The sequence below is a fragment of the Haemaphysalis longicornis genome, unplaced genomic scaffold (assembly GCF_048455015.1).
Source record: "Haemaphysalis longicornis isolate Haplotype H1 unplaced genomic scaffold, Haemaphysalis longicornis Haplotype H1 scaffold_2, whole genome shotgun sequence".
In the NCBI taxonomy this organism is placed as follows: domain Eukaryota; kingdom Metazoa; phylum Arthropoda; class Arachnida; order Ixodida; family Ixodidae; genus Haemaphysalis; species Haemaphysalis longicornis.
The window spans coordinates 208,411,473-208,435,094 of NW_027526295.1; the positions used below are offsets into that span (position 1 = coordinate 208,411,473).

At 48.5% G+C, this 23,622-nt stretch overlaps 1 protein-coding gene across 1 annotated transcript; it reads right to left on the reverse strand.

Moving 5' to 3' along the window:
- Positions 1-857: 857 nt before the first annotated feature.
- LOC144169835 (uncharacterized) lies at positions 858-23,360 on the reverse strand. The gene is made up of 8 exons (XM_077699210.1): positions 23,205-23,360; positions 17,751-17,979; positions 12,653-12,956; positions 11,655-11,876; positions 7,466-7,819; positions 4,489-4,795; positions 3,402-3,684; positions 858-1,143 (listed from the first exon to the last, which is right to left on the reverse strand). Exons 1-8 carry the CDS (start codon positions 23,263-23,265, stop codon positions 1,017-1,019), a joined length of 1,887 nt encoding a protein of 628 aa, XP_077555336.1. The 5' UTR covers positions 23,266-23,360; the 3' UTR covers positions 858-1,016.
- Between the last annotated feature and the right edge of the window lie 262 nt (positions 23,361-23,622).

The window sequence follows — 23,622 nt, forward strand, 5'->3', positions numbered from 1 at the left end:
GGCTGTAATGAAACCCAATTTTCTTTTGAACATCACGAAATGGGTGTGTTTCTGTGCTGACTACATATTCATGTTAAATGCATAGTGAACATTGGAAAAAGACTGGAAAACTGAGCAAAGTGCTGCTTAATTCTCGGGGCTATACGTGAGTACTAGTTAAGAACGGCAATAGCTCATGTAGGCAATAGCTCAGAACGGCAATAACTATACCAAAGCAACACACCCGGATGTCAGTGTGTGTGTGTGTTTTGAAACAAGATTACGCTTAATCCATAACATTGTCTTTTTCTTTAACACCTAGTTTTTTTGTTCTTGCTGCAGGAATTTGTAAGCAGACGAAGTGCGAGAAATCACGGAAACGGCTCGTGCCAAGTTCAAAATACTCGCAGTAAGGCACTTCTTGCGCCGTGTGGAGTAACAGCTGACTGCACTGATGAGGCGCAAGGGCAACTTCTGTTGTCGTTCTTAAGCTGTCCCCGAGTACAGCTAATAGCAACAGGCCGTCCAGCTGTTTTGCATGCACTTGCTGCCTTGGCTGATTATTTGCTAATGTGAACATTGGAGAGATGCTTACTTTATGTGTGGCCCAGTATATATGCATGTGTGTGTGCGTGTGCACATGTGTGCACGCGCGTGCGTGTACAAGTATGTAGGTTTGAGAGACTTTTCTCAATCTCCTTTCTTTTTAGGCACATTCAGAACCCCTTATGCCAATCCAGACCTTACGATCACCCGTACGCCAATGTTTAGAGTAGTTATGGAGTCAATGCATCCTAGAGACCATGTTGCCAGTTCATACTTGGTGAGGGCGTCATGTTCCAGTCCAGTATCGCTTTGAATGTTCTGAACACGAAAAGTGGAGTGTATGGGGTTCCGACTTTATGAGATATACAGTTTGCTAGCTCTTGACCGCACTTCCAATTTTGTCGGCTGCCCTTAATGCGTAGGGTGTGCAACGTTGGAGGCTGTTTGGCTCAGTTGATCAGTGCAAGCTTTGCCATGGGAAGCCAAGTCGTTCACAGAAGCACAAGGTTTGCGCATGCGACACGGGGCATCTGAAAATGTGGCGCATGAAACACGATGGGTAGGCCGACAACGCTCGTTGGCCCGTTTAGCGCCACGTGGGAGTCTGCAAAGTGATACCTGCAAGAAAAAAGAAACAACATGGTTTAGCTTCCTTTATGCAAGCATTACGCAGGGTTTCAGAAGCGACAGAGCGACGTCCATTGCACGCTACGTGGCAGTGTGATGAGCAGAATGATCTCTGCTCGTCAATCTTTTTGTCACGCCAGTGTAGACTGGGATGAAACTGTGCCTGTAGTGTGGGGAACGTAGTTTTAAAAGCGTGATCATGACTACGCTGTTTGACTAATGCACTACTCTAGGCCCTTGCCGGAAAACTTGCATGAAATGAAAAAAGTTAGGGGTGGTCACTTTAATTGATGCAGTGGGGCCTGCGCTAGCCAGTGCATTATTGGTTGGGTAGCAGACCTATGTTGACAAACAGACATCACTTGCCCACCCTCCTTCACCTCTTGCTTTCTCTCCACTCCCTCCCGTCACCTATCCTCCAGCATCTGCGCCACCCTGTCCTCGTCTCCACTTTTGTGGAGACTTCACACAGGCAGTGATCTGGAGATTTTTAAGTGCAGAGCACTTTAGGGGCTCGCCTTGTCGTCGTAGCTCGCTGTAACGCTCCATGTCAAGCGACTGCCGGAATCAGGCGGCGCAGCAAGATAACGAACCCAAGTAGAGCGCGGCATACCTTCGTAGGGCGTCCCGTAGAGGCATTGAAAACCAAGCGGTTTAAATAGTCGTAACCATTTGAAACCAGTGAACCGCTGGCACTTGTCATACATCTCCCCGTTGTTTAGCGCAAAGAAAACTGCAGGTACATTTGAGGCAAAATATATGTAAATTACCGGCATCACCCGCGGTCATTTAGTTCGGAACGCTTGTTGGGTTGGTTTTTACAATAGAAAGTAAAAAAAAAGTGGCAGTGCAACACCGCCATGTGTGGGAGGAAAAGCAAGCACAAAAAGAACAGAACTCTCGCTGGTGCTGTTTCAGGCAGGGGGCATGCGAGCACTGTGAAGGTGGGAAATTTGAATGGCTTTTGGTGGTAGCAGTGAGCGGGTAACGGCGCTACAGCCCATTATAGTGAATCACTGCTCTGCTATTCCAATGGCTTTCACATTGAGTGAAATGGCTTTAATTTTTTTACAAGATTATACTACTGTTGCTAGTGCAGTTAAAGAGAAATAAAGGCGGAGTATATGCCTCAGTGACACACAGCTGTCGTTAAAAGCTCAGATGACGCCCCTCTTCAGAGCACTGGTGATAACTTGGCTCAAGTTGTGTATCAGTATTCTTGGTGAATTTATTGCCAAATAACGACCCTGCAAGGCATGCAAGGCTGATATGCTGACTATAGTGAGGCATGTTTGCCTCTTCAAAGCTTCTCAACCAATGTCCTGAAATCGAATGCAGAGTGAGAGCAAATTTGTACTGGGCATGTGAATGATCTGGAGGGAGTTCTCCCGTCACAGTCATTTGGCATTCACCACTGAAGTCTGAATGTGAGCTTCAGTGCAATGCAGAAGCTCAGGTTACCCATTGGGTATGATGAGCACTATCAACTTGTGGCGGAAACAAATACGCATGAGTGCAAAACTAGAGCCCGAAAAGGGCATGCAGGGTTTGAACACTTCATTGTGCGCTACCCTTCCAAATAAGCAGCTTCTGGTGAAAAGCCACGCATTCAGCCTGATTTGTAAGGCTGTCAAATGACACGTTACAGTGCACAGAAAATGAACTGGACTGGAAACAACCACCACCATAAAATCCAGAAGTTGTCATGACAGCATGTTACAAAATGAGGGGATTGAAGCCTCATGCACCTTAGTTTACTGTGGTTTTTAAATGAAGGCGCTATTTTTTTTTATTTATCTTTGGTGGTGGAAGGTTGGTGGGAGGTTGGTGGGAATTCTTTTGATGTAACTGTCAAGACACCATTGCTATTAAGCATAAAATATAGCAAGAAAAGAAATAATGGGTCAGTTTCTTTTCATAAAAAAATAGTCAAAACAGAATGTGAAATGATAAAATCCTCCTGCTCGAGAATGTATATGCACTAGTGGAATGAGTGGAATTGATAAGAAAGTTGTGCATAAGCCTAACTGCTCAACAATTTTCTTTGCTTTTGGTTGTCGCCTAATTTCTGGAATGTGGGGGGGGAGATGACATGCACACATTCGGACAAGTTGTTTTGCTGAAACCTCAGGCATCGCATTCTTCGATAATAAAAAATAGTGCTAGGAACAGAAGTCTTCAAAGCAATTTTGGCTACAGGGATAGACAGCGACAGGGCCTGTTGGGAGTGAGTGAGTGAGTGGTGGTACCTGGCAATTCCCACATGGCAGCTGGGTATGGAGACGGCACCCTGCCGGCTGGCCAGGTCCCCGGCCTCGCAGCGCAGCGGTGCCTTGGACGAGCACTCGCAGCCGTAGGCGTGAGCGGTGTCCACGTGGTGCGGGTTGTAGTGGCCCTTGGTGGCGGCGCAGTCGGACGAGCCGGGCGCTAGGGCCACTGAGTGCACGTGCCAGTTGTGGTCCACCGTGCCATTGCGCCCGTCCTGCCAGCAGAGGCCCAGGTCGACGTACGCATCGCCAAAGGGGTCCTCGGCTGTTGCACAGAGAACGAGAGTGGGAGATGCATTGATTTCATCTTTTCCAAGGAATTTGTGGCAGATGCTGGGCAGAAATTTTGCTGCCTAATCTCAACCGATGAGCACACTTTGTGTTCGCACACTTTGCTCAAAATTATCGGCTTTCAAGCATGTTATTCGGATTGCATAACTATGACCTAGCGCACACACACGAGGCATGTTTTGTTCCCGGTTTTCAGAAACATGTCACGCACATTTTTTTGTAAAGCTGTAATAGCTGCTGCAGTAGTGGGACATCCAGCTTAGGCATACCTCCATGCGAGTTGTCGGACCGCATAGTGCCATCCTAAAGCAGCGAGAGTTTTATATAAGTTCTGGGCTGTTAGATGTGCCCCACCAATCTTATTATATAGTACAACTGAAAACACAGACACTCTGGCCATGGTGTTGCATGCATGTACATGCTCACACAGGATTTGTGTCAATAGAATGTACTATGATGTTCTTGGTTGCGGTACCACTCGGGAAGTAGAAAGAACATTGAAGTATATGCCCGAGTTCCCAAGAAGAGTGCTTTGAAGGGTGGGGAGGCATAATCATCGTCGGTACTTTACCAGCCCTGAGTGAACATTTGCAACACTTTATTAAAGAGATTATGTAGACCTACGCAGCACATGGCAAAGATGTGAAGTGTCAGAATGCAGTCCAGTGCATAAAAAGTATAAACAGCTGTTGGGGCAGCAATAATATGCAAGACAGGCACTTCGAGGCAAGAACTATAATCAGCAATGGGGCCGCGGAGTGTGGGATGATGGGCAGACCTTGTTTGGCCCTGGTGATGGTGATGGACCCTCGCAGGGGCCCGGTGAAAGTGGACCGCGCTCGGATCAGCTCCCCGTTGAAGACTGGCAGCACGTTTGCGCACACAAGCGGGCGACCGTCTGTGCCCCGCACTAGCAGCATGCGCCCCACGATGCTTTCAGGCCCCGACAAAGGCAGTGTCGCATCTAGCAGGTGCCGGTGGAAGGAACGCAGCCCACTGAGCGGCCCGTACTTGCCACTCAAGTCCCCCACTGGGAACTGGTCGTCCGAGCCGAATCCCTCCGGTGGACTCGCTGCACGGTCTACCTGCACCCGACAGCAACACAGCATTTAATTAGAGATAATTAAGTTTCCTCTTTCCTGCACATGCCTTGCAGCGAAGCCTGCAGACCCATTTGGAAGGTGAATTCAGCCTGCCAAAGAAATATGCAGTCACAACAAGAAGCATTGTTGGCCATGTGGCATCATTATTACGGTGTAGCCAGAGTTGCATTTCTCGAGGGGAGCTATATTGCAGAAATTCTAAGCACAGCTGCACTAGCTGCGATGTTATAAGACTGTAAATGGCAAATGTCTCGCCTTTGCAAAAATTCTGTAGCGGTTAAAAAGAGGTGTGCGACTCGGCATGTATCCTCGTTCACCTCGAAAAGGGTCAAGCAAGGCACAGACCTGATCATTGTTATCTATTTATCACCATGGCTGCGCTGTCATTCTGAATGATGTCGCACAATCGTGATGCAGTTCTTTATCTAAATAAAAGAATCTTCGCCTGGCTCCAAGAAAAGAAGGGTTGTTGATAAGGAGCAGGAGACCACTTTTCTTGAGAAACAGCGGCGGAAGAGTAGAGGGTAGCGTCATCCTGTACCTCAGTTGAATGAGGAGGTCATGATGGTGATGTGATGACACATCACCATCATGACCTCCTTATTAAACTGAGGGACAGAATGACTCGCTTCGCTACCCTCTACTCTTCTGCCGCTGCTTCTCAAGAAAAGTGGCCTCCTGCTCCTTATCAGCATCGCACCCATGCTACGTCATGACTGATTAGGCAAATGCTGGTTTACATCTGGGATGGACACAAGGCATGATGGAGGACTTGTGTGTGAAAATACGGCACACAAGCCCAGGGCAAGGCGCCAAGGAGGGAACATTTTAAGTGCGAATGCACTTTATAAGCGACCCTGAATTCCATTGACCGCCGTCCGTCCACATAGCAACAGCTGCGGGTGCGCGCGCTCCTCGTCTTCCTTGGCAACGGGGGGAGATGGGCGCGCGCTGCCTGGCCGCTGACATGGCACATACCCACGTGGGGGATTGGCCAGGAATCGGGCGTGAGAAGGGCTAATGCACCCGCTTAAAGGAGTACTGACACGAAATTTCAAAGCTGAGATCCGCTCTAGCAATCAAGTACAACGACAACACAAATAGGTGTCTGTGAATAAATGCATCTTTCTTTCTTTGTAGTTGTGTGTGTGTGTGTGTGATCTCTCTATCGCGAACATTACCGAACCGCGCAAATTCAACTCCTGCATTCGCACTTTCACATTCTTCCCCTCGGGGAAATGCGGGGAAATTTTAACAGCAACAGAGGGCTATGTGTTGTCTCTTCATGTTTTTTTTTTGTTTTTTTTTTTCGTGCTACTCGCCCCCATAATATCTACCATACTAGCACTGCTGGGACACCGAACTGTTCAAAAGATACAGACCTCTTCTATACAGCGAAGCTGTTCATGGTTAGGTTGTGGTGGTTCTCGTTTCCGCATACAGAACAGCGCGTATAACAATTTTTAGCATGTGAAAAAAATAAAAAAAAAAGGTCCTAAGGTCTCCATATTTTGACACGAGACGGTTTACATTGCACCCTGGAAACAAGCCTTTACAACAGTGCATTTGTGTATGGGTGAAGCTGACTTTAAAGGTAGTGTTTTAAGCTTGTCCACCCCCCACCGCCTCTTTCCTAGAGGGTGTTACTCTTTCCCGAGTCGTGTATACTCCTCGCCATGTGCATCGTCCATCTCCCCCCGTAGTAAATGAGTGAGTAAGTTGTTACCAAACAGGTGGAACTAGCCTTGGGGGGCATGCCGGCAATTGCTCTGCCCGAGTGGCACCTTTCAAAACTATTCGCACTCAATCACCAAAAGTCACAGAGGTTAGTGCCCCCGTGGACTCCGCGATTTGCTGCCGGCGGCGCGCCGTTGCTCGGCGCGCCGCCGGCAGCAAATCGCGGAGGCCACGGTGCCCTTAAAAAAATTCAGGACAAGGCGTAAGATGTCTCTCCTAGCAATCCAGTCTCCCTTTGGAAATAGTATAGGTGCGTGTGGCCTCTCTTACCACTCCCTCCCCCCTCTCGGCACTGTGCAACGTGGCGCGCCTCTCGGCGGCCACCTGTGCGGCGCACTACAGCCTGAACCGCGACTGGCTTAACTGCGCCGTAATAAGACATCGTTGTCCACCGATCGTGTGTGTCCTTAACCTGCGACGTAGAGGTCGTGCCACTATCCCTATAATTCAACATAGCAACTACCCAATATAGAGATTCATCAGAGCGCCAGCTTTGCTGGAGAAACCTCCACACAGCTAGGCACTTTCCCAAACTTACCCGACACAATATGCAGACTCGTGCCCATTATGCAATCAAAAACCCACCCTCTACCACACCACATGGGAATGCCTAAACACAGCTGTCTCCAAAATGCGGAGCAATGGGAGGCGCTGCTGGCCAACAGCCGCTGTGAAGACCAAATCGGTCTGGTTCAGCAGGCACGCAAGGCAGCAAAAACCATTGGAGCCCTGGAACAAAGGTACCACCCCAGCTGAACCCTGTCTGTAGCACATGGCACAAGAACCCGGTAGAGTGCCGCCCAACTACGCAAAAAAAAAGAAAAGCCCTGTAAATAAACTTATTTCCAGTCCAGCCCACTCTTCTTCACAGGGTGGAAGCGATCCGAATTTTTTTCAACTGGTTTTAGCATGTACCTTGGCCGGGTTATAAGGGGCGGAGGGTCCCGGGCAGAACGTGTCGGCCGAGCCGATGGAGATGGGCGTGATGAGGAGCTGAGAGGCCACGTAGTCGAGGCTTTCGAGCTTCACCACGGCCAGCGTCGGCTCGAATGGGGACGTCTGGTGGAAGATGGCCTTGCCATGGCGCGGGCCCAGGCTTGCCACCGCGTGCCTTGGCGACCACACAAGCAAAGCACCGGCAGCCAGGGGTTCACCCGTGGACACATCCACCAGGGACACCTCCAGCTGCTCATCGGTTCCGCAGTCTCGGAGAGGGGGAACCGCACCTTCTATCACATGGTACGTCCGTGTTCCCAGAGTGCCCGGGCGCTGCGATGGGACGCAGGTGCCCAATGAGATTTGTTTGTGGTCCTGCTTGAAAACTGTGCGAGTTATTATAATTTGCTGCTACCCAGGCCCAGACTGTGCTGAAATTCCTTCCTCCCTCCATTCGCTTGGTCGGCGTCAAGGAAACTACGGCGCCCATCTTGGCAGCACCACAGAAAACAAGGCTCCGCTGACTGTACTGCAGCCAGTGAGACCGACCGGAGTGAAAAAAAATATGGAGACATAGGCAATTCCATCCATGAGAGCACCAAGTGAGAACCCCACTTGTCGCTGAGTGTGTCGCTCAGTTATGTCACTGAGGTCAGTGTTGTGGGGAAATGTTGCACAGTTTAAGTGCTGCTGCATTGTATATTTTCAAGCGTGATGTCGCTGCCTATGAGGTCGCAACAAATGAAGACGACGAGCTAGCCATGCAGAAGGGTGGATAGGCGAGCTGGTGACCTAAAGTTGTGGCGAAACAGCACCGCTTAAATACTCTAGAAGGAATCACACAGGATTAGCACTGGGTCATGTCTGATCCCTTTTTGTATATTTGAAAAACCGCGCTGCTTCGCCACAATGAAAGCTGGCTATATTGCGATCTCGCGCCACTTAGTGGTGAATCGCTCCTGACACAGCACCCAACGGAGCCACATGACACATGGAAGTCAATTGGAATTTAAGTGCCTGCCTCACCTAGCAGCACGGAAGTCACCAGCGAGCCAGGGTGCTCTGTGCAGCGCACTGGCACACTCCCTGCTGGCGCTGTGGCTGCTTCTGCTTCAGTGCTGGAGTCCTGAATAACACGCTGATGCTTTCGCAGCGCTTAGGTGCCCTCATATATCTTTGAAAAATTTCTTAATGTTATTTGCTATGGTTCTTGTGTAATTTAAAAATTGGTTTAAGAAGTAATTCAAAGTTCAATAAAAGAGAGTTTATAAAGCAATATATACAAAAACAAGGCCGAACACTTCATTTTTAAAGCCAGAAGGAATTTTTATGGCGCACTTTTCGCAGCCCGCGTTGAGATCTCTACGCTTTCAGATATGCTCTACAATGAAACTGGACGCAAAGAACACGCGTATCTACCCTCTTTGGGAGCATCACTTTGTTTACAGTGAAAAAACAAACCCCGCCTCCATCGCCAACCCGTGGCAGGCAAATGGCACGTAAATTCCCGTTGGATGTGATACGTCAAGCAGATCCATTAGGCATGCTGCCTCGTGGCCGACTTACTATGTGGTGCACACTGGCATAAACTCAGCTACGAGATCGCAATATGGCTGGTTTGTAGTTTGCTTTCCTTGCCACTTCATAAGCAGTAACCTTACAATTGGAAACATAATGCAGCAGCATTAAACTCAGTACCATTTTGTCGCAACCCTAAACTCAGCTACAAGTGGTGCTCTCGCATTCACAGTCCATAGGAATCATCCATGGGGCCGTCGTTTTCTTCAATTCAACTGACTTAATCCACAGCACTTGAAAAGGTTGAGAAAGAAATAAGAGCCCCAATGAAATGCTTAAGCATATTCACACATTCGTTATGGCTCTTAATGTTCAACAATGCGACTCGCAGGCATACTATTTTCAAATTTGCTCACAAGAATTTCCTTTACTGCTGAATTTTGTATTCTACCTTAATCATGCCGTGGCCACGCTGGTTTAAAGAGTCATTTGCTATACAATATGAATTTGGTGTACCCAGCCAAACCCATCTTTGTGTGTTCCAGGCAACATTGTCTGCATTGTTCTGCGTCTTTATTTTTCACAAACCTTCGTCTGGATACGCATTATGCATAAACAATGCCTATCCTCCTTGTGTGCAGACATAACGAAAGCCACTTGGTAAGGAAGCGAATGCTATGTGTGCAGCATGAAGCGACCTTCAGGGAGACTACAAAATGTTCCTAAACTGTTTAGACTTTGATGGCAACATACTACATAAAAACATCGGAAATGATATCAGATTGGTCTGATACAAATCAACAATGAAACGAAAAATACAATTTTATTTCCTGTTGTGTGGTGCTATTGTTAGCTGCTTGGAGATGCACAGAGGCTAGCCTGTGCACTTTCTTTTTTTATACCAAAAATACTTTGCAAAAGAAAAGTAGAGTTTCCACGGTTTAAATTTTTATTAGGTAGCTCGCACGTATGCTAGTAAAGACAAATTATCCTGATTTGCTGAGAATTACTTTGCTCCGGGACAAAATGGCCCAGTTATTCAGAGGCTAGCAGCTCGATCGCAGTATACGTAAAGTTAAAATTGATTTTTGGTGCTGTCAACCATTAAAATAAGGAGTTCAAGCTCACAAACTGATCGAAGCTCCACTCAATTAGAGTGTAGCAGACGACTGGCGTGAATCTTTAAGCAGACGTGAGGAGCCAGGGAGTACCACACAAAGATCTCACCACTAAATGCAGACCTAGCATAGAATTGTCCTTCACACTGATTTATTGAATAAACTGTACTGCTTCGAGTCAAATTAATTGTATAAAAATTATTAGCTGACGATTATGCTTCTCTTTAATGCAAAATTTCAGGGTAGTTGTTAATATTTTTTTACTTCGATATGACACTACTTTATATTGCGATGATATATGGCTTCAGACAAAGGCGGAAGCAATGTAAATCCCAACGGCAATAGTACCTGGTTGCCAAGTAAGCGCTTCTTAAGATCCATATTGCACTAACTAATTTCTCCACTACCAGGGAAACCGGTTCTGCGACACTTGACGTGCTCACATTTCATGGATGTTTTTTTCACGGCGCGTGGCCGCTTTCTGATTCTGCTCTACCACAACCACAAAACTCTCCCACCATCCTTCTGCAGCCTACGCTCTATTTGTAATCATAGTCATAGTCGTAGCCTTGGTCTAATCGTGCACGAGCAAGAAGTGGGGTATACGGATAACCGCACGCTCCTCCCTCCGCTTTCCTCCGCCCTCGACCACATTTTTAAAGCAAAGCTTTACTACTTTCGTCCAGCGATTTCGTGGAGGATGCGCAAATGACCTTTTGACCGGAGACACACCCCCGAGCGACACACCCCTCGAAGCGCATCGCGTGATTCGCCGGGCCCGCTGTCGGAACCGGCGGGCGCCGACAGCGGTCGCCACCGCCGCTGCGGCCGAGTCAGCCAACCACCCCCGCAGCCTCCCATGCATGCGGTGCTGGGTCGTTTCGGGCAACGAGACTCGTCTCGCGCCCGGCGAAGAGGAACGGTGCGTTCGCCATGAATGAACGCTGCGTTCGCCCGGCCTCCTTCTGTGAGCGTTGCACGGAACCGAACGGCTTTGAGATGTGGTCGGCAACACAGCTAAATCGAAGGTTAACCAAGCGAAACCAAGACTCAACCAGACTAAGCCAAGCTTTTGCTTTGCATATCCGAGGTTAGCGGAGCTAAGCCGCAGCTGTTTTTTCCCTCCGTTTTCCTCTTAATTCTTCTGCTTTCCCTCTCACACACTTTAAATAAGGTCTCTCTCTTTCTTCTCCATCAGCGCATTCATTCTCCACTGCTCTCCATGTTTGCTCTCCGTCACCTTCCCTGTGCTCCTCGCATTCGCTCTGTTATGCCGGTGAAGCCACTGCCAGCAGTGCACGCCCTAAAGACAAGCACAGGACAATACTGACTTTCCCAGTGTGCCACTCTCGGCTCATGAAGCCTCTGACAACAGAAGCTGCCATTTGCAGTTCTCGAACGACCAACTGCGCTTGAGCACCTTACGGACTGACCAAAGAAACAAATGGTCTGAAGTTCCACACATTCGCTGTCCTGACATGCCACCCGCTGACATCATCCCCACGAATGCAGACGCTCCGGGGACTACTCGCCTTGCCCACCGTGACGTGGGAGCATGAGTCCGGCGGTGTGTAGCAGGGCTTCACCACGGGTGGCTTGTTCTCAGGTGGCTGCGGCACGGGTGGGACGTTCGGAGGTGTCACGTGCTCAAGATTGCCGGGTGGTGGGTTGCCTGCCATACTTTCAGAGTCGTGGGCTGGCTGCTGTAGAAGGGTTCCGGGCTGCTGCCCAATTTTGCGGACAGACCACCGCAACTGCCGAGGGAAAATGACGAACGGCACTGTAGCCATTCTTAAAAATACATAAACAATCAGGGATAACTGATCTCACCTACAAAAGTTGCATGGTTACAATATGTTTTTAAGGGGAGATGGAGGGCAGTGGGTAGGGAGGCTGTATTCGAAATGATGAGCTGCGGGTTCATCGATCACAGCATAGGTACACAGTATGGGGCTGGGGCATTTCCAAATGTATAGGGAAAAATTAATTCTTTGTTACATTTTGACATGAACTTTTTGTTTGGCAAGCTGGCATTTTACTGGATAAGCCGCCAATCATAACGTTTGTCATTACTTTTGTTGACTGCAAGATTGCACTGTGGGCTCGTATCACAACATTTTGTGACCTGTGGGCAGGAAAATGAAATAGCTTTATTGCGAGTGTCGTGGAGCGGTGAACTAAGTCCACAGCCGGTATCTTTGCTCACAGCAGCGGATGCTCCTTAAAGTGCGCCGCAGATTTTATTGAGTTCTCTTCTGGCGTGGACGTGGGCGGCTTTGGCTCAGGATTAGGGTGTGTGTACGTTGTGGGTAACAAATTAAGGGCACTTTAAAACTTTATTGTGATGGTGGATTCACCATCTGTTCATCACCAAGGACAGCTGTTCTTGAGGGAAAGCAAATGATTGTATTTATCAGCTGATTTTTTCTTTCTGAAAGGGGAACCCAGAACATTTTTTCTTCCAATTTCTGCTCTGGCACTCGATGAAGGCGCTGCATTGTTTCGGAGGGCGCCATGCGCAGTCACCCACCTGGGCGTCGCGGCGAGTGCCGTTGGTCCAGTGCAGCTCGGCGTACACGCTAGCGAAGGTGGGCCACAGGCGCAGGAAGAGCGTTCCTGCCACGGGCGGGCCCTGAAAGCGCGCCGCGTACGTGGTAACCGGGGCGCCGGGAGGCTGCAGAGCGGCGCACGCCAGGCGGCCCGTTTGCGGACTGCGCAGTACCAGGGCACGGCCGGCCCAGTGCCGCGGCTCCACTGGCAGCGAAGTCTTCGAGGCCACGTTCGTGTCCTGCTCGGAAGCTAGCTGGCCGAACTCGCCGGTCAAGTCCTGCAGCCTGAAATCGACCGTGGGCTCATGAAGTCAAACTGAGCGGATAACGCGCTGAGTCAGCGGCGAGGACGCATAGAAAATTTCGCTTGGAGCCTTGAACGAGTACTTTGGTAGAATATTGTCGCGTAGATAGCAGGACAATATCCATCGTACCAAACAATGTCAACATCGTGCAATTTCCCTGTTGAGAATACGTGCCGTGTGCGGTATAGGCACTCCTTCAGTCCGTTGCACTGAAGAAGAAGACGTTAACTTACCCGCATCCTGCGCTCGTGGGATTGAGTCGGTCAGCCATCTTCGCTGAGTCCCACCGTTCGAGTACCCCTGCTCCCTGGCCTCCCCATTTATGCGCCACGCGTAATGAGCAGGTGCATCGCCAGCCTGCTGTTTACGCCTGCGTCTACCAGGAGACAACAAAATATTTAAAGCCCATCCAAAATAACGTTGCACCAGACGCTCGCAGTGATAGTAATATCAGTACATACATTACGATTGCGGCGACGTTTTAACAGCGAAGCTGTATATGGGTGGGATCGCACGGTCTCACGCCGGCGGCAACAATTTACTCAGCGCCGTGTGTTCAGCATATGAAAAAATTAATGAAAATGTCGAGGTCCAACAGGGCCTCCATATCTTGATACAAGACTGCTTATTTTGCCTCTAGAGACGTGTCTTTCTAGCAATGCCCGTATGTGTAGAAGCGAAGCCGACATTAAAGGGATCGGTATAAGCTTGGTTTCGGTAAGCTGGCTTTCCCACATTGCGTGCTGTACAGTGAAGCATGGCCATCTACGGAGGGAGTGAGCTTACAGCCCCACTTTCTACCCCTCCCCACCGTCTCCTTCCCAAATCATGTATACTCCTCTACCCGCCCGCCATCTTCCTCCCCCTGAAATTGCGCAATGTCGCGCGTTCCTCGGTGGCCACCTGTGCGGCGCACTACAGTTTCCGCCGGGATTGGCGTAGCCTCACTGTAATACGCTAGTGTCTCAACCCACCAATCGTGTGTGCCCTTAGCCTGGGGCCGTTGTTATAATTCAATAAAGCAAATCCTTAGTATAGCTAAACCCCGACACAGCGAATCCAATCAGAGCGCCAGCTTTTCCGTACTTCTCTCTTCACAGAGTGGAGGGGGCTCCGATTTTTTATTCTTTGCGCGAACATGATATTCGCGGCGTTACATGTCAACAAATTAAAGTGTTGGAAGGATAGTGACTGCCTACGAATTTTCCGAGAACATTAATGAGAGCCAAGCGTAAGCGCGTTTGTAAAGCCCAAAATTTCTAGCAATAGATTAGGTCAAAGCAAAACGACGGTCCCGTCGTGTTTTGGAACATTTTGTGCGTAATGTATCCCCCGAGATAAATTACGCACATCATGCGTTTATCATGGAACATTGTTAGGGTGTTCGTGAACCATTTTTGCGTGGTCGTAGTTCTGCGGTCCTGGCCAACCTAGAAGCGGAGGTGGCAGCAACTCTACCCCTAACCGTGTATCAATGTTCACGGTGGCGCAAAATGGGGTAAGAAAAGCGAGAGACTGAAAGAAAGTGGGACAGGGAGTGGCCCTCAATCACCTAAAACGCGGACACGCAGTGGCTAAGGAAGACTAGAAGGCGAGCGATGAAATACGGAAAGAACAGTGGAGAATCCAAAACAGCCAAGTTAACCAAAAAGAAAGCAAGACAGACAGAAACAAATAAATGAAGACAAAAAATGGAAGATAAAACATCGTTAAAGATTTACAGTGTAGATAAATTGGACATCAGAAAGCAAAAGTTTCTACGATAATTCCAAGGGCAGTGCTTTGCTTTTTGAGGCTAGAGCAGGTTGCTTGAGAACCGAGAGCTTTGCGAGGAAGTATACGCAAAATGATGGTGTATGCCGTATGCGGCGTCTGGAGCAAGGAAATAGAAACTATGCGGCGCGTAGTGTTGGAATGTGTGTCGACCCAAAGCTATTTGAGGGAATATCCGGCTTCCCGAAGCCCTAGGATTTAAGGGTAGCACAGAGGGAGTAAACTTCAAGGCTGTAGACTACAAGAAGATTAGAAGGCTGGTGGAAGAAGAACAGAGAGGGGAATATTGCGACGTTATCACCCTGCTACAAAGGGAATACCATTAACAATCAACCAGTCAATCGATCAATAAATCTCTGATCGATTTTGCTTACGCTGCTCTTCTAACTTTACGCTCCGTACATTAACCAGCCTTGCGATCTCCCTTTGGTCCCCTCCGCAGCTTTGTAGTTTACCGTCTGTGTAATAACGCGAATATCATTAAATGACTAGCTGATAGAAAAAGCCGGCGTCGGCGTGGTCCAGCGTCTGTACCATTGGCCATAAAGCGTTTCATAGAGCGCGTCTTAGAAAAAAAGACGCGCACAAGTAAAAGGATCGCGCGAGCATGGTCGCAGCCACGCGCAGCGCGCCACACGCCGGGCTTTGCTGGGCGCCCTGCAGCGTTCAGTTAAACTTTAAGGCTTTCGCATTCACAGCTATAGTGCTTAGGTGTCCTCGCAGTTTGTCACCTTTAAAACATGCAGGGTTTTAAGGAAAGCTGACACTTCCCTCGAATTGATTTGTGCGGATACTATCGCATTCCAACAAAATGGGTTGAATCGTCATTTATGATTCCATAGGGCAGTCCACATATGCCTCATATTTAGGGATGTATACGACACGTACAGTCGGTAAAATGCTTGTCTATAATAGCGATTTCAACTTCTACTAGTTACATATCAAAACTGCCGAAACAATCTCTTCGCAAACATGTTGGAGACAAAAGGGCTGGGCTTAGACTTCTTAATGCCGCAGTGGTCTCCTTCAAATTCCGCTCGGGCGAAGAAGGATAAGGCTGAAAGTACGAAAGCTTTGTTTTAGACGATCGTTTTACCCACTGTACTTCCCCACACAGCTCATTGTCCTCAAGCAAGCAAGCAAGCAAACAAATAATTTTTTGCACTTCCAAAGACGTTTTGAGCCACACTCTTTCTCTCCACTGATTTGTTTCTGTCAGTTTTATCTTGGCTATACCTTTGCTTCTTCTTGTTCTCTATTTCATCAAATCGTTAGTCTTCTATTCTTTCTAGTCTTCTATTCTATTCTTGTCTTCTATTCTATTCTCAACTGCTAACTCCCACTTTTCATGTAGAGGTACCCAAACACTTCATCTGCTCACTTACGTGCCACTTGCTCCTTAGCTTAATGGCACTTGGAAAGAATAAAGTTTTGTGCTAGCACAGAAACATGGGGCTGTACTTTTTGCGGCGGCCTTGTGATGCTGCTAGAATGGCTCAGGAGCACGGCTTCCTGTTATACGTATTAAAACTGCCGATGATAGACAAGGCCGTAGCCAGATTTTTTTTCGGAGGGGGTTTTAGTTATCGGAAGGGAGAAGTTTTTCAGAAAGGAACACTAAGCATCGTTTACGCGCCGGCGGGAAAAAAATTCTGAGAGGGTTTGAACACCTCCCCCCCCCCCCACCCCCCACCCCCGCCTCTGGCTCCGTACCTGGTGATTGATATACCGTTTTCCATGATATGTGCTATAAAGCTTCCCATGATTATGCAGTTGCTTGAGCAGTCCAACGCCATATAATTTGTTTCGGCCTTGTTCCTATAAAACCAGAGCTACAGCCGTTTTCTGTAAGTGTACTCCTCCCGCACGAGCCCATGCATGTATTATTTATTTATTTATTTATTTATTTGCTTTTTTATTTATTTATTTATTTATTTATTTATTTATTTATTTATTTATTTATTTATTTATTTATTTATTTATTTATTTCCAATACTGCCAGTCTCGGGTGAACCGATAGCAGGTGGGCATTCATAGAATTTCAGCAGGAACAACAGCAATGGGCCTAACACTGCCCAACAAACAAAAACAAAAAGAAAACACTACAGTAGAAAGGGGCCACACGTTTGCACTACACATGCAGATCGGTTGAGTTATTTATCATCGTCATCATTGTGGTTTCCCTCAGGGGACTTTTGCGGGGTATTACATAAAGGGAAGGGCAAACCAAAGGTACACACACAAGAATACAGACAACAACACAGACATACATACATGTAAAGAATGTAAGGACATACAGACATGCGAAGTCTGCGTAGTGAAGACCACCGCAGTTTAGACTCGGAAAAGCATCCAGATTCCCTCCACTCCGTCATCCAATTCAGGGTTGAATGTATTGACAGCAGTCGGTAATCTTGAATTGTTTACAACTCTACGGCGAACCAAGTACGACAAGTAAATAGAACTTGGTGTAATTATGGAGTCGTCTTAGCGCCGATTGTCATATAATTTTTTTTCGTGATAGTTCCGGCAAAACATAAGTTACAGCCATTTTCTGTAACAGTACACATCCCCTAAAATCTCAAGTATTGACAGCACAGAGGAATTCTGAATAGTTCGAAATTGTCTTACGGACATTTGCAGACTGAGTTTTTTGCCATCGCTACGTTAGATTGAGAGCTACATAGCATTCGCGGAAAAGTGGGCTTCTCCGCAAGCTTGTTGTTTCTGCGGACACCGTACACGATTGAGGCTCGCTGTTTGAGGCTCGCTTTGAGGCTCGCCGTTTGAGGCTCGCCGTTTAAGGCTCGCTGATTGAGGCTCACGATTGAGGGCTCGCTGTAATGCACTTGTAGAACTTTACGCGCAGCTACGCTAAATGCTCGCACAAACGTGATAGAAAGCGGCGCGGTGACGTCAATGCATAACTCCGCCGTTTGTTTTTAGAAATCGCCTCAGGTGGGAGGTTGTGTGACGCGCGTGCAGGCTCGAGGCCACTCACTGCTCGCCGATCCACTCGTAGGCGCAGGGCGTGGACGAGTCGTGTCGCGGCGGCAGCCTGTGTACGGCCCAGCGGAAGGTCTCCTTCGGCTGGCCACCCAGCAGCGAAGCGCGCACCGAGAAGCCAGCTCCGGCCGTCGGCGTCTCCACGTCCAGCGTGCCCCTAATGCCGGCAGAATCGAACACCGCCGACAGCGACGGGGTCGCTCCCGCGGACGCCTCGACGGCGGCTGCGACGGGTACGCATAATAATTTTCAACTTTGTTCCTTTCTTTCCCCCTCCGCTATCATCATGCACTTGGTTGAAACGTTACCGCAATTTCACGACCGTACTGCGCATGCGCTGTTGCCTTCTGTACCGTACTGCAGCGCGTGCATAGTCAAAGAAATTCACCTTGGAAGTACGTGCTTGCTTCGCTGCAAATATCCGCCCCTGCCACTAAAAACCCTCCCTCTCTCACACGTCGCCCTCTTTTTCTCTTCCCTCGCTGTCCCCATGACGAATCCAATGAACGTTTGCTTCACTCATTTCAATTTTCGGGCGTTCGCCATGCTCGCGCGATATCTGTTGAGGCTTATGTTGTTGTTCTTGGAGCAGGTCGAACCAGCATCTCTTGTTCCTCTTTTTGCTTTTTACCTAGCCTCTCTTCAAAATATTTTGAACGTTTCTTTTTTATATAGCTACGTTTGAACCACTGTGCGCAGATACTGATGGTCCCAGTGCGCTCCATGGGCTGTACTTGTTTTATCGGTTTGCTGGTGTGTGGTACGGTACCTCCTCAGAGCTCACACCACTTACTACATTATTGCTCACCGGGTGATAGTTTGCTCGTGAACGTGGCAAAACAGCGAAACTTCTGGAGAACGCGTAGGAAGCTTGGGAAATGCCGTTGTAGTTCTAAAAGTATTGCGAAAGATAGAAATAAACACATATCCATAAGCCTACTGTCCATTTTAAATGCGTTAATATTTATGATTAACCATTCCAATTAATCGATTAATGCTTTAGTCTGGATTAATTTTTAAGCGGTTAATCGTGCAGTCATGTGAGCAAATTGAAACAAAAGTTGTGCTGAAATTGTGCGCAAGCGCGTCGAAGGTCATATTGGTGTTTAAATAACCCGCCTCACATCACAACAGAAAACGATGCGATGCAAGTATGCTCAGAGATGATAGTGATTAAAACCAAAAGCTTATAGCCAAGACGCGCAAAGATGGCTACTCGTAATAGTGATGTACACCGTACAAAAAACGGTGAGCGGGCACTCACACCAACTGGCTGTTGTATAAACTATGTCGTAAGTAACAGAATCGGAGCCCCGTGCAACTGCAGTTGCGGTGAGCGCCGATGTTTCTGATTTGAGAAAAGTGTGAGTGCCGAAAGCGGTGACAAGCGTCGCGCCCGCATCAGCGCCATGATGATGACCTGCTTACCTCCTCTGAAATGTCTGTGAACAAGCCGACGAGCGTGTTGATGTTACTTTTATTATTATATTATTATGAATATTACTAAAATATTATTTTTGGACATTTTTCTTTCTAAACCACTGCAACCGATTAATCGATAAATTAACCGGTTAAACCAGACCGATTAATCGGGCTAAAAATTTTAACCGACACCCAGCCCTAGTATACAGAGTCCCTATACAGATTCCATTCTTGACTCCGTATACCTACGACCACTATCAGTGCATTAAAATGGGTTGCTAGAGCGGCGAAGCATTATTAAACAGCGCAGTAAATGAGAGAGAAATAGATTATCTCAAGTCCTCAACGCCCACTTGCCCCGTGCGCAAGTATGAGCTAGCCTACCTACTTGCAAATTTCCCCACGAAGATTTTCCCCAGTTTCCGGCTTGCGCTTTCGCCTCCGTTTTTTTTTTTTTTTTTTTTTTGTGTGAATGAAAAAAAATCACTCCATGTCCAGCGCTCGTCCTGTGTGGTCTCTTGTATTTTTATGGTGTTCTCTGCCCTAGTTTAATGTCTCGCCGCCCTCTCCACGCTACACATCTTCAGAAATCGTGCCTATCCTGCATATACTGCCGCAAAACCGTGCCGCGAACCGTGCATACTGCCGCGCCAGGCTACGTTATCTTTGTTCGAAGCGAAACAAGCATTTCCTTTACTTCATTCTGTACTCCGCGCAGGCTATCTTACTTGATATGGAGAGTGTATCGCCCTGTCGTCACCTGGCTAGAATGTTCTTCTGTGTTCTCGACCTAATTCGATGGCTCGAGAGACAATTACTGCGAAAGATAAAAAGTCCGCAGACCCAACGTTGCGCCATTCTATTCGCCGACAGCCGTCTGTGCACGTGACTGTGCTGACTGCTCCTTCGCCGCCTGTGTATTCTTTGAGTTCATTGCGGAGCACAAGTTCGCTCAAATAAACTTTGTCCCTTGAAGCAGCCTACGTGATATGCTCTTGAAATCTTCCCACATGGAGTCGAAAAGAGAAAACGCCGTGTGTCGAGATTTCGGCGCGCGCCAGAGATTCCCGGATGGTCAAAATTAATCAGGAGCCCTGCACTATACGGCTGGCCACATAGCCCGCGCGGGTGTAACTTCGGCGCGTTAAACCCCACAGTCACTCAATCGAAACTTTCCCACGACACCCCTTACAACTATAACATTTATACCGGCTCCCAGGACGTTCTCCGGTCAATTAAAAATCGCAACACCCACCTGATCTAAAAGAGATGACAACGACAAAGTTTTCCTTGCCTTACGCCCTGTCACAGTCACTTCCAGGGAAAAGTTCGAGGACGATTGTCGTTGTGGGCGACACAGCCGGATAGAGACCATTCATACGGTCTTTGGGCTGCTGTGTTAGGCTTCCCGATTACGGGTTAAGTTCGACGTTGCCTAACTACGCGTCATATCGGTGGAGCATCGTTGAACGATGCAGGACGCTTTTCGCTGCAGAGTCAGTTGGCATAAATGGCTCGCAGCACGCAGCAGACATTCTAATGTGTCAGTGAAGTCACGGCCGATTTAGAACCACTGATTCTAAGACATGTCTTGCTGGCCAGCAAGACATGTCTTAGAATCAATGGGCCCCGGGGCCCATTGTTCCGAGGTGGAACCACTAAGAAGCAAAAAATTCAGTTCCGTTCCACTCTGTGAAGGTGGATGCCAGGCGGAGCTGTTGGTGGGCGACTGGTTGGCCACAAACTTCTGTCCAAATCGCGCTGTCGGGCTGGAGAAGAGTTCAACGGGATAGCCACGCCGACGTCTTGCGTCTTCCGCCTTTCGGTATTCGGGGCCCCGTTGGGTGTTGCGCGCTTGGTGTCCGCGGCCCCATCATCGTCAGTGGCCTTCTTCCACCGCGTTCGCGCCGATTTCTGTCCATTTTTTTTTTGTGAGTAGCCTTCAGTGGGCAACACACAGTGTGGGAAAGCCAGCCAAGAACAACAAAAAAAAGTCCGCGTATCTGCTCCTTTCGTTGCAAATGTCGACGAAAGACGGAAGTCGACTGGCGCCCCTGCCATGTAAACGCCTCCCTTCTCTTTCCCGCTCACCTCTCGTGCTGTTCCTCTCCCGTCTCGTTCCTCCCATTATAACACGCTAGTGGTTTGCTGAAGTCAATCTACATTTAAAGCATTCTACTGCTTCAAATCGGGTGTCTCGATGCCAGCGCTGGCGTACGGTAGAGACGCGCGTAAATCGAGGCACCCTATTACAACATTTATAGAACCACGATGCCCTACTGCACGAGCGTTCCAAGCGGAACGTGGATCCCATCTAGTGAAACCTTTCGTTGCTATCGTCGTTTGATTTCTTAAATGCCGCCAGGAGGTAGCGCTGGCAACAGCAGGCGATGGTTTTCTGCCGTTGGTGTAGTGTTTCACTTGCTATCGAAAAAAACCAAGCATCTATAAACTTTTTAATAAAGGAATACTGCAAATATCACTTATGTACTGATTTTCTGCCTTATATTTGCGTAATGTCTTGTTCTTGTTGAGCAATGTTGACGAGTTTGAACATTGATACTGGACTTAGACGTTTAGATTTGACTGTGAGTATATAAGACTATTGTGCAGATTTTAATTCGCTTTGGTCGGGTGGCTGAATCGAGTCATAGGCAGACGCACATACATACATACAGACAGACCAAGATTTCTGCGTTCGAGTAGCCCAAGAAAGACTATCGTCTTCAAAATCAAGCTTACACCAATAGCCTTAAAGTCGACTCCACCTCTGAACACGAATGCATTGTTGAGAAGATATTTTTCCAGAGGCAATGTGCACCGTCCTATATCAAAGTATGACGCGCGGTAGGCAACCAGGTCGCCGAACGGAGAGGGTGTGCTGAAGTGAGGAGGAGTATATCGGGTTTTATCGGTCTACGCACGCAGGGAACGGGGAAGTTTGCCTACATCAACTCCGCTGTAAAAAGTACTGAAGTATCTCAGTGCACGCTTGTTCACCTCATCGGTCCGATAATCCGAACACAAAGAGCATTCAAGAAATCAACGTACCGTATTTACCCGATTCTAACGCGCACTTTTTTCCGGAAAAATAGGCCGAAAAATCGTATGCGCGTTAGAATCAGATGCGAAGCCAAAACAGCGGAAATTTCGTCCCACCCATCGCCATCGCCATCTCTAGATGGCGCCAAAGCTTCTAGAAACGACTTTTCTTCCTCCATGTTTTTCGGACACCGGAAGCATAGGTGCCGAGGCTTTTCTGTCGGCGTTCAGACAAATCGTCAAATCGTTCCACTCGCGGGCTTGATAACAGTAATGGCAGCAGCGGCTCTCACGCGTTCAAAACGAGCGGTCGGCTGAAGCGTGCGCCTCTGGAGAAACTCGCCGGATGGGCGTGCGAGGCGTGGGCCACGATCCCATCGACCATGGTTGAACGTTCGTTCAGAAGTGGCATCGCGAACGCGCTTGACGGCACCAAGGATGAGATGTTGTGGTCAGCGGAGAGCGACGAGGAGTGAGAAGAGTGAGATTACTTCGGGAAATAAATTGCCCGTTTCTCTTCTTGCTCAAGTTTCGTGCGCGTTAAAATCGGAGGTGCAAGTGTTTTCGGTTTTTTAGACAGGAAAATCGGGTGCGCGTTAGAATCGGGGGCACGTTAGAATCGGGTAAGTACGGTAGTTATCACGTCGACGCGGGGTTGCCGTAAGCGTGAGCTGATATGGCATGGGCTAGAGGTGTCAATGGCATGAATTGCGGACGCGAAAAAGGTTACACGCACGTTCCTCACTGACGCAGGAGCTATGTTAGTACGCAACCTCGTGTAATTTGGTCGATGGACGAACACAGATACAGCGGATGAAGTTTCCGGTTACAGTCACAAATGACGCTCAAACTCTGTCTGTTTTCAACAATGCCGTTGACCTGGGGAAGCGCTCCCGAATTACGAACGCAATTAGAGAAGCCTCCACAAACAAAGTTTCAATACGCTCTTATCTGCGTCGGCAGGAAGCATTCAGAATGCACGCACCTGTGGTGACCAGGAGAAAGGAGAGAAGCAATGGTCGCCCCATGGCGTGACGCTCGCACATCTGTGCTTGTATGCGGCCGCGCTGGGCAGCTTGCGACGCGCTTGGGAAGCGGACACCGCCATGCCTCCCAAATCTTTGCTGAGCCCACAGGCGACGGCGGGCAAGCGAAAGACGATACAGCCCCTCGAGGCGAGCCCTACCGAGGTCGCATGCGTGCCGGAGGCCAGGACTTGGCGTCACGTGAGGTAGCAGCTCTGCGGTGTGACTATTTCGACACGCTTTTGAAACCCGCGACATAACGACGGGAATACAGGAAGGAGAAATGCCTTCAATGATGAAGATAAGTCAGCCTCGCAGCGAGCTTGGCTTGCTACTTCACACGAACATGAGAGGTGTGAAAGTGAAAGGAAGCGAAGG

Excerpts from the sequence above, each read along its gene's own strand:
- LOC144169835 (XM_077699210.1), bottom strand. The coding sequence starts at position 23,265 with ATGTGCGAGCGTCACGCCATGGGGCGACCATTGCTTCTCTCCTTTCTC. Across the intron at positions 12,957-17,750 it reads TACGAGTGGATCGGCGAGCA|GCTGCAGGACTTGACCGGCG; the intron begins GTGAGTGGCCTC and ends GGTCGATTTCAG. Across the intron at positions 3,685-4,488 it reads CATCACCAGGGCCAAACAAG|CCGAGGACCCCTTTGGCGAT; the intron begins GTCTGCCCATCA and ends TCTGTGCAACAG.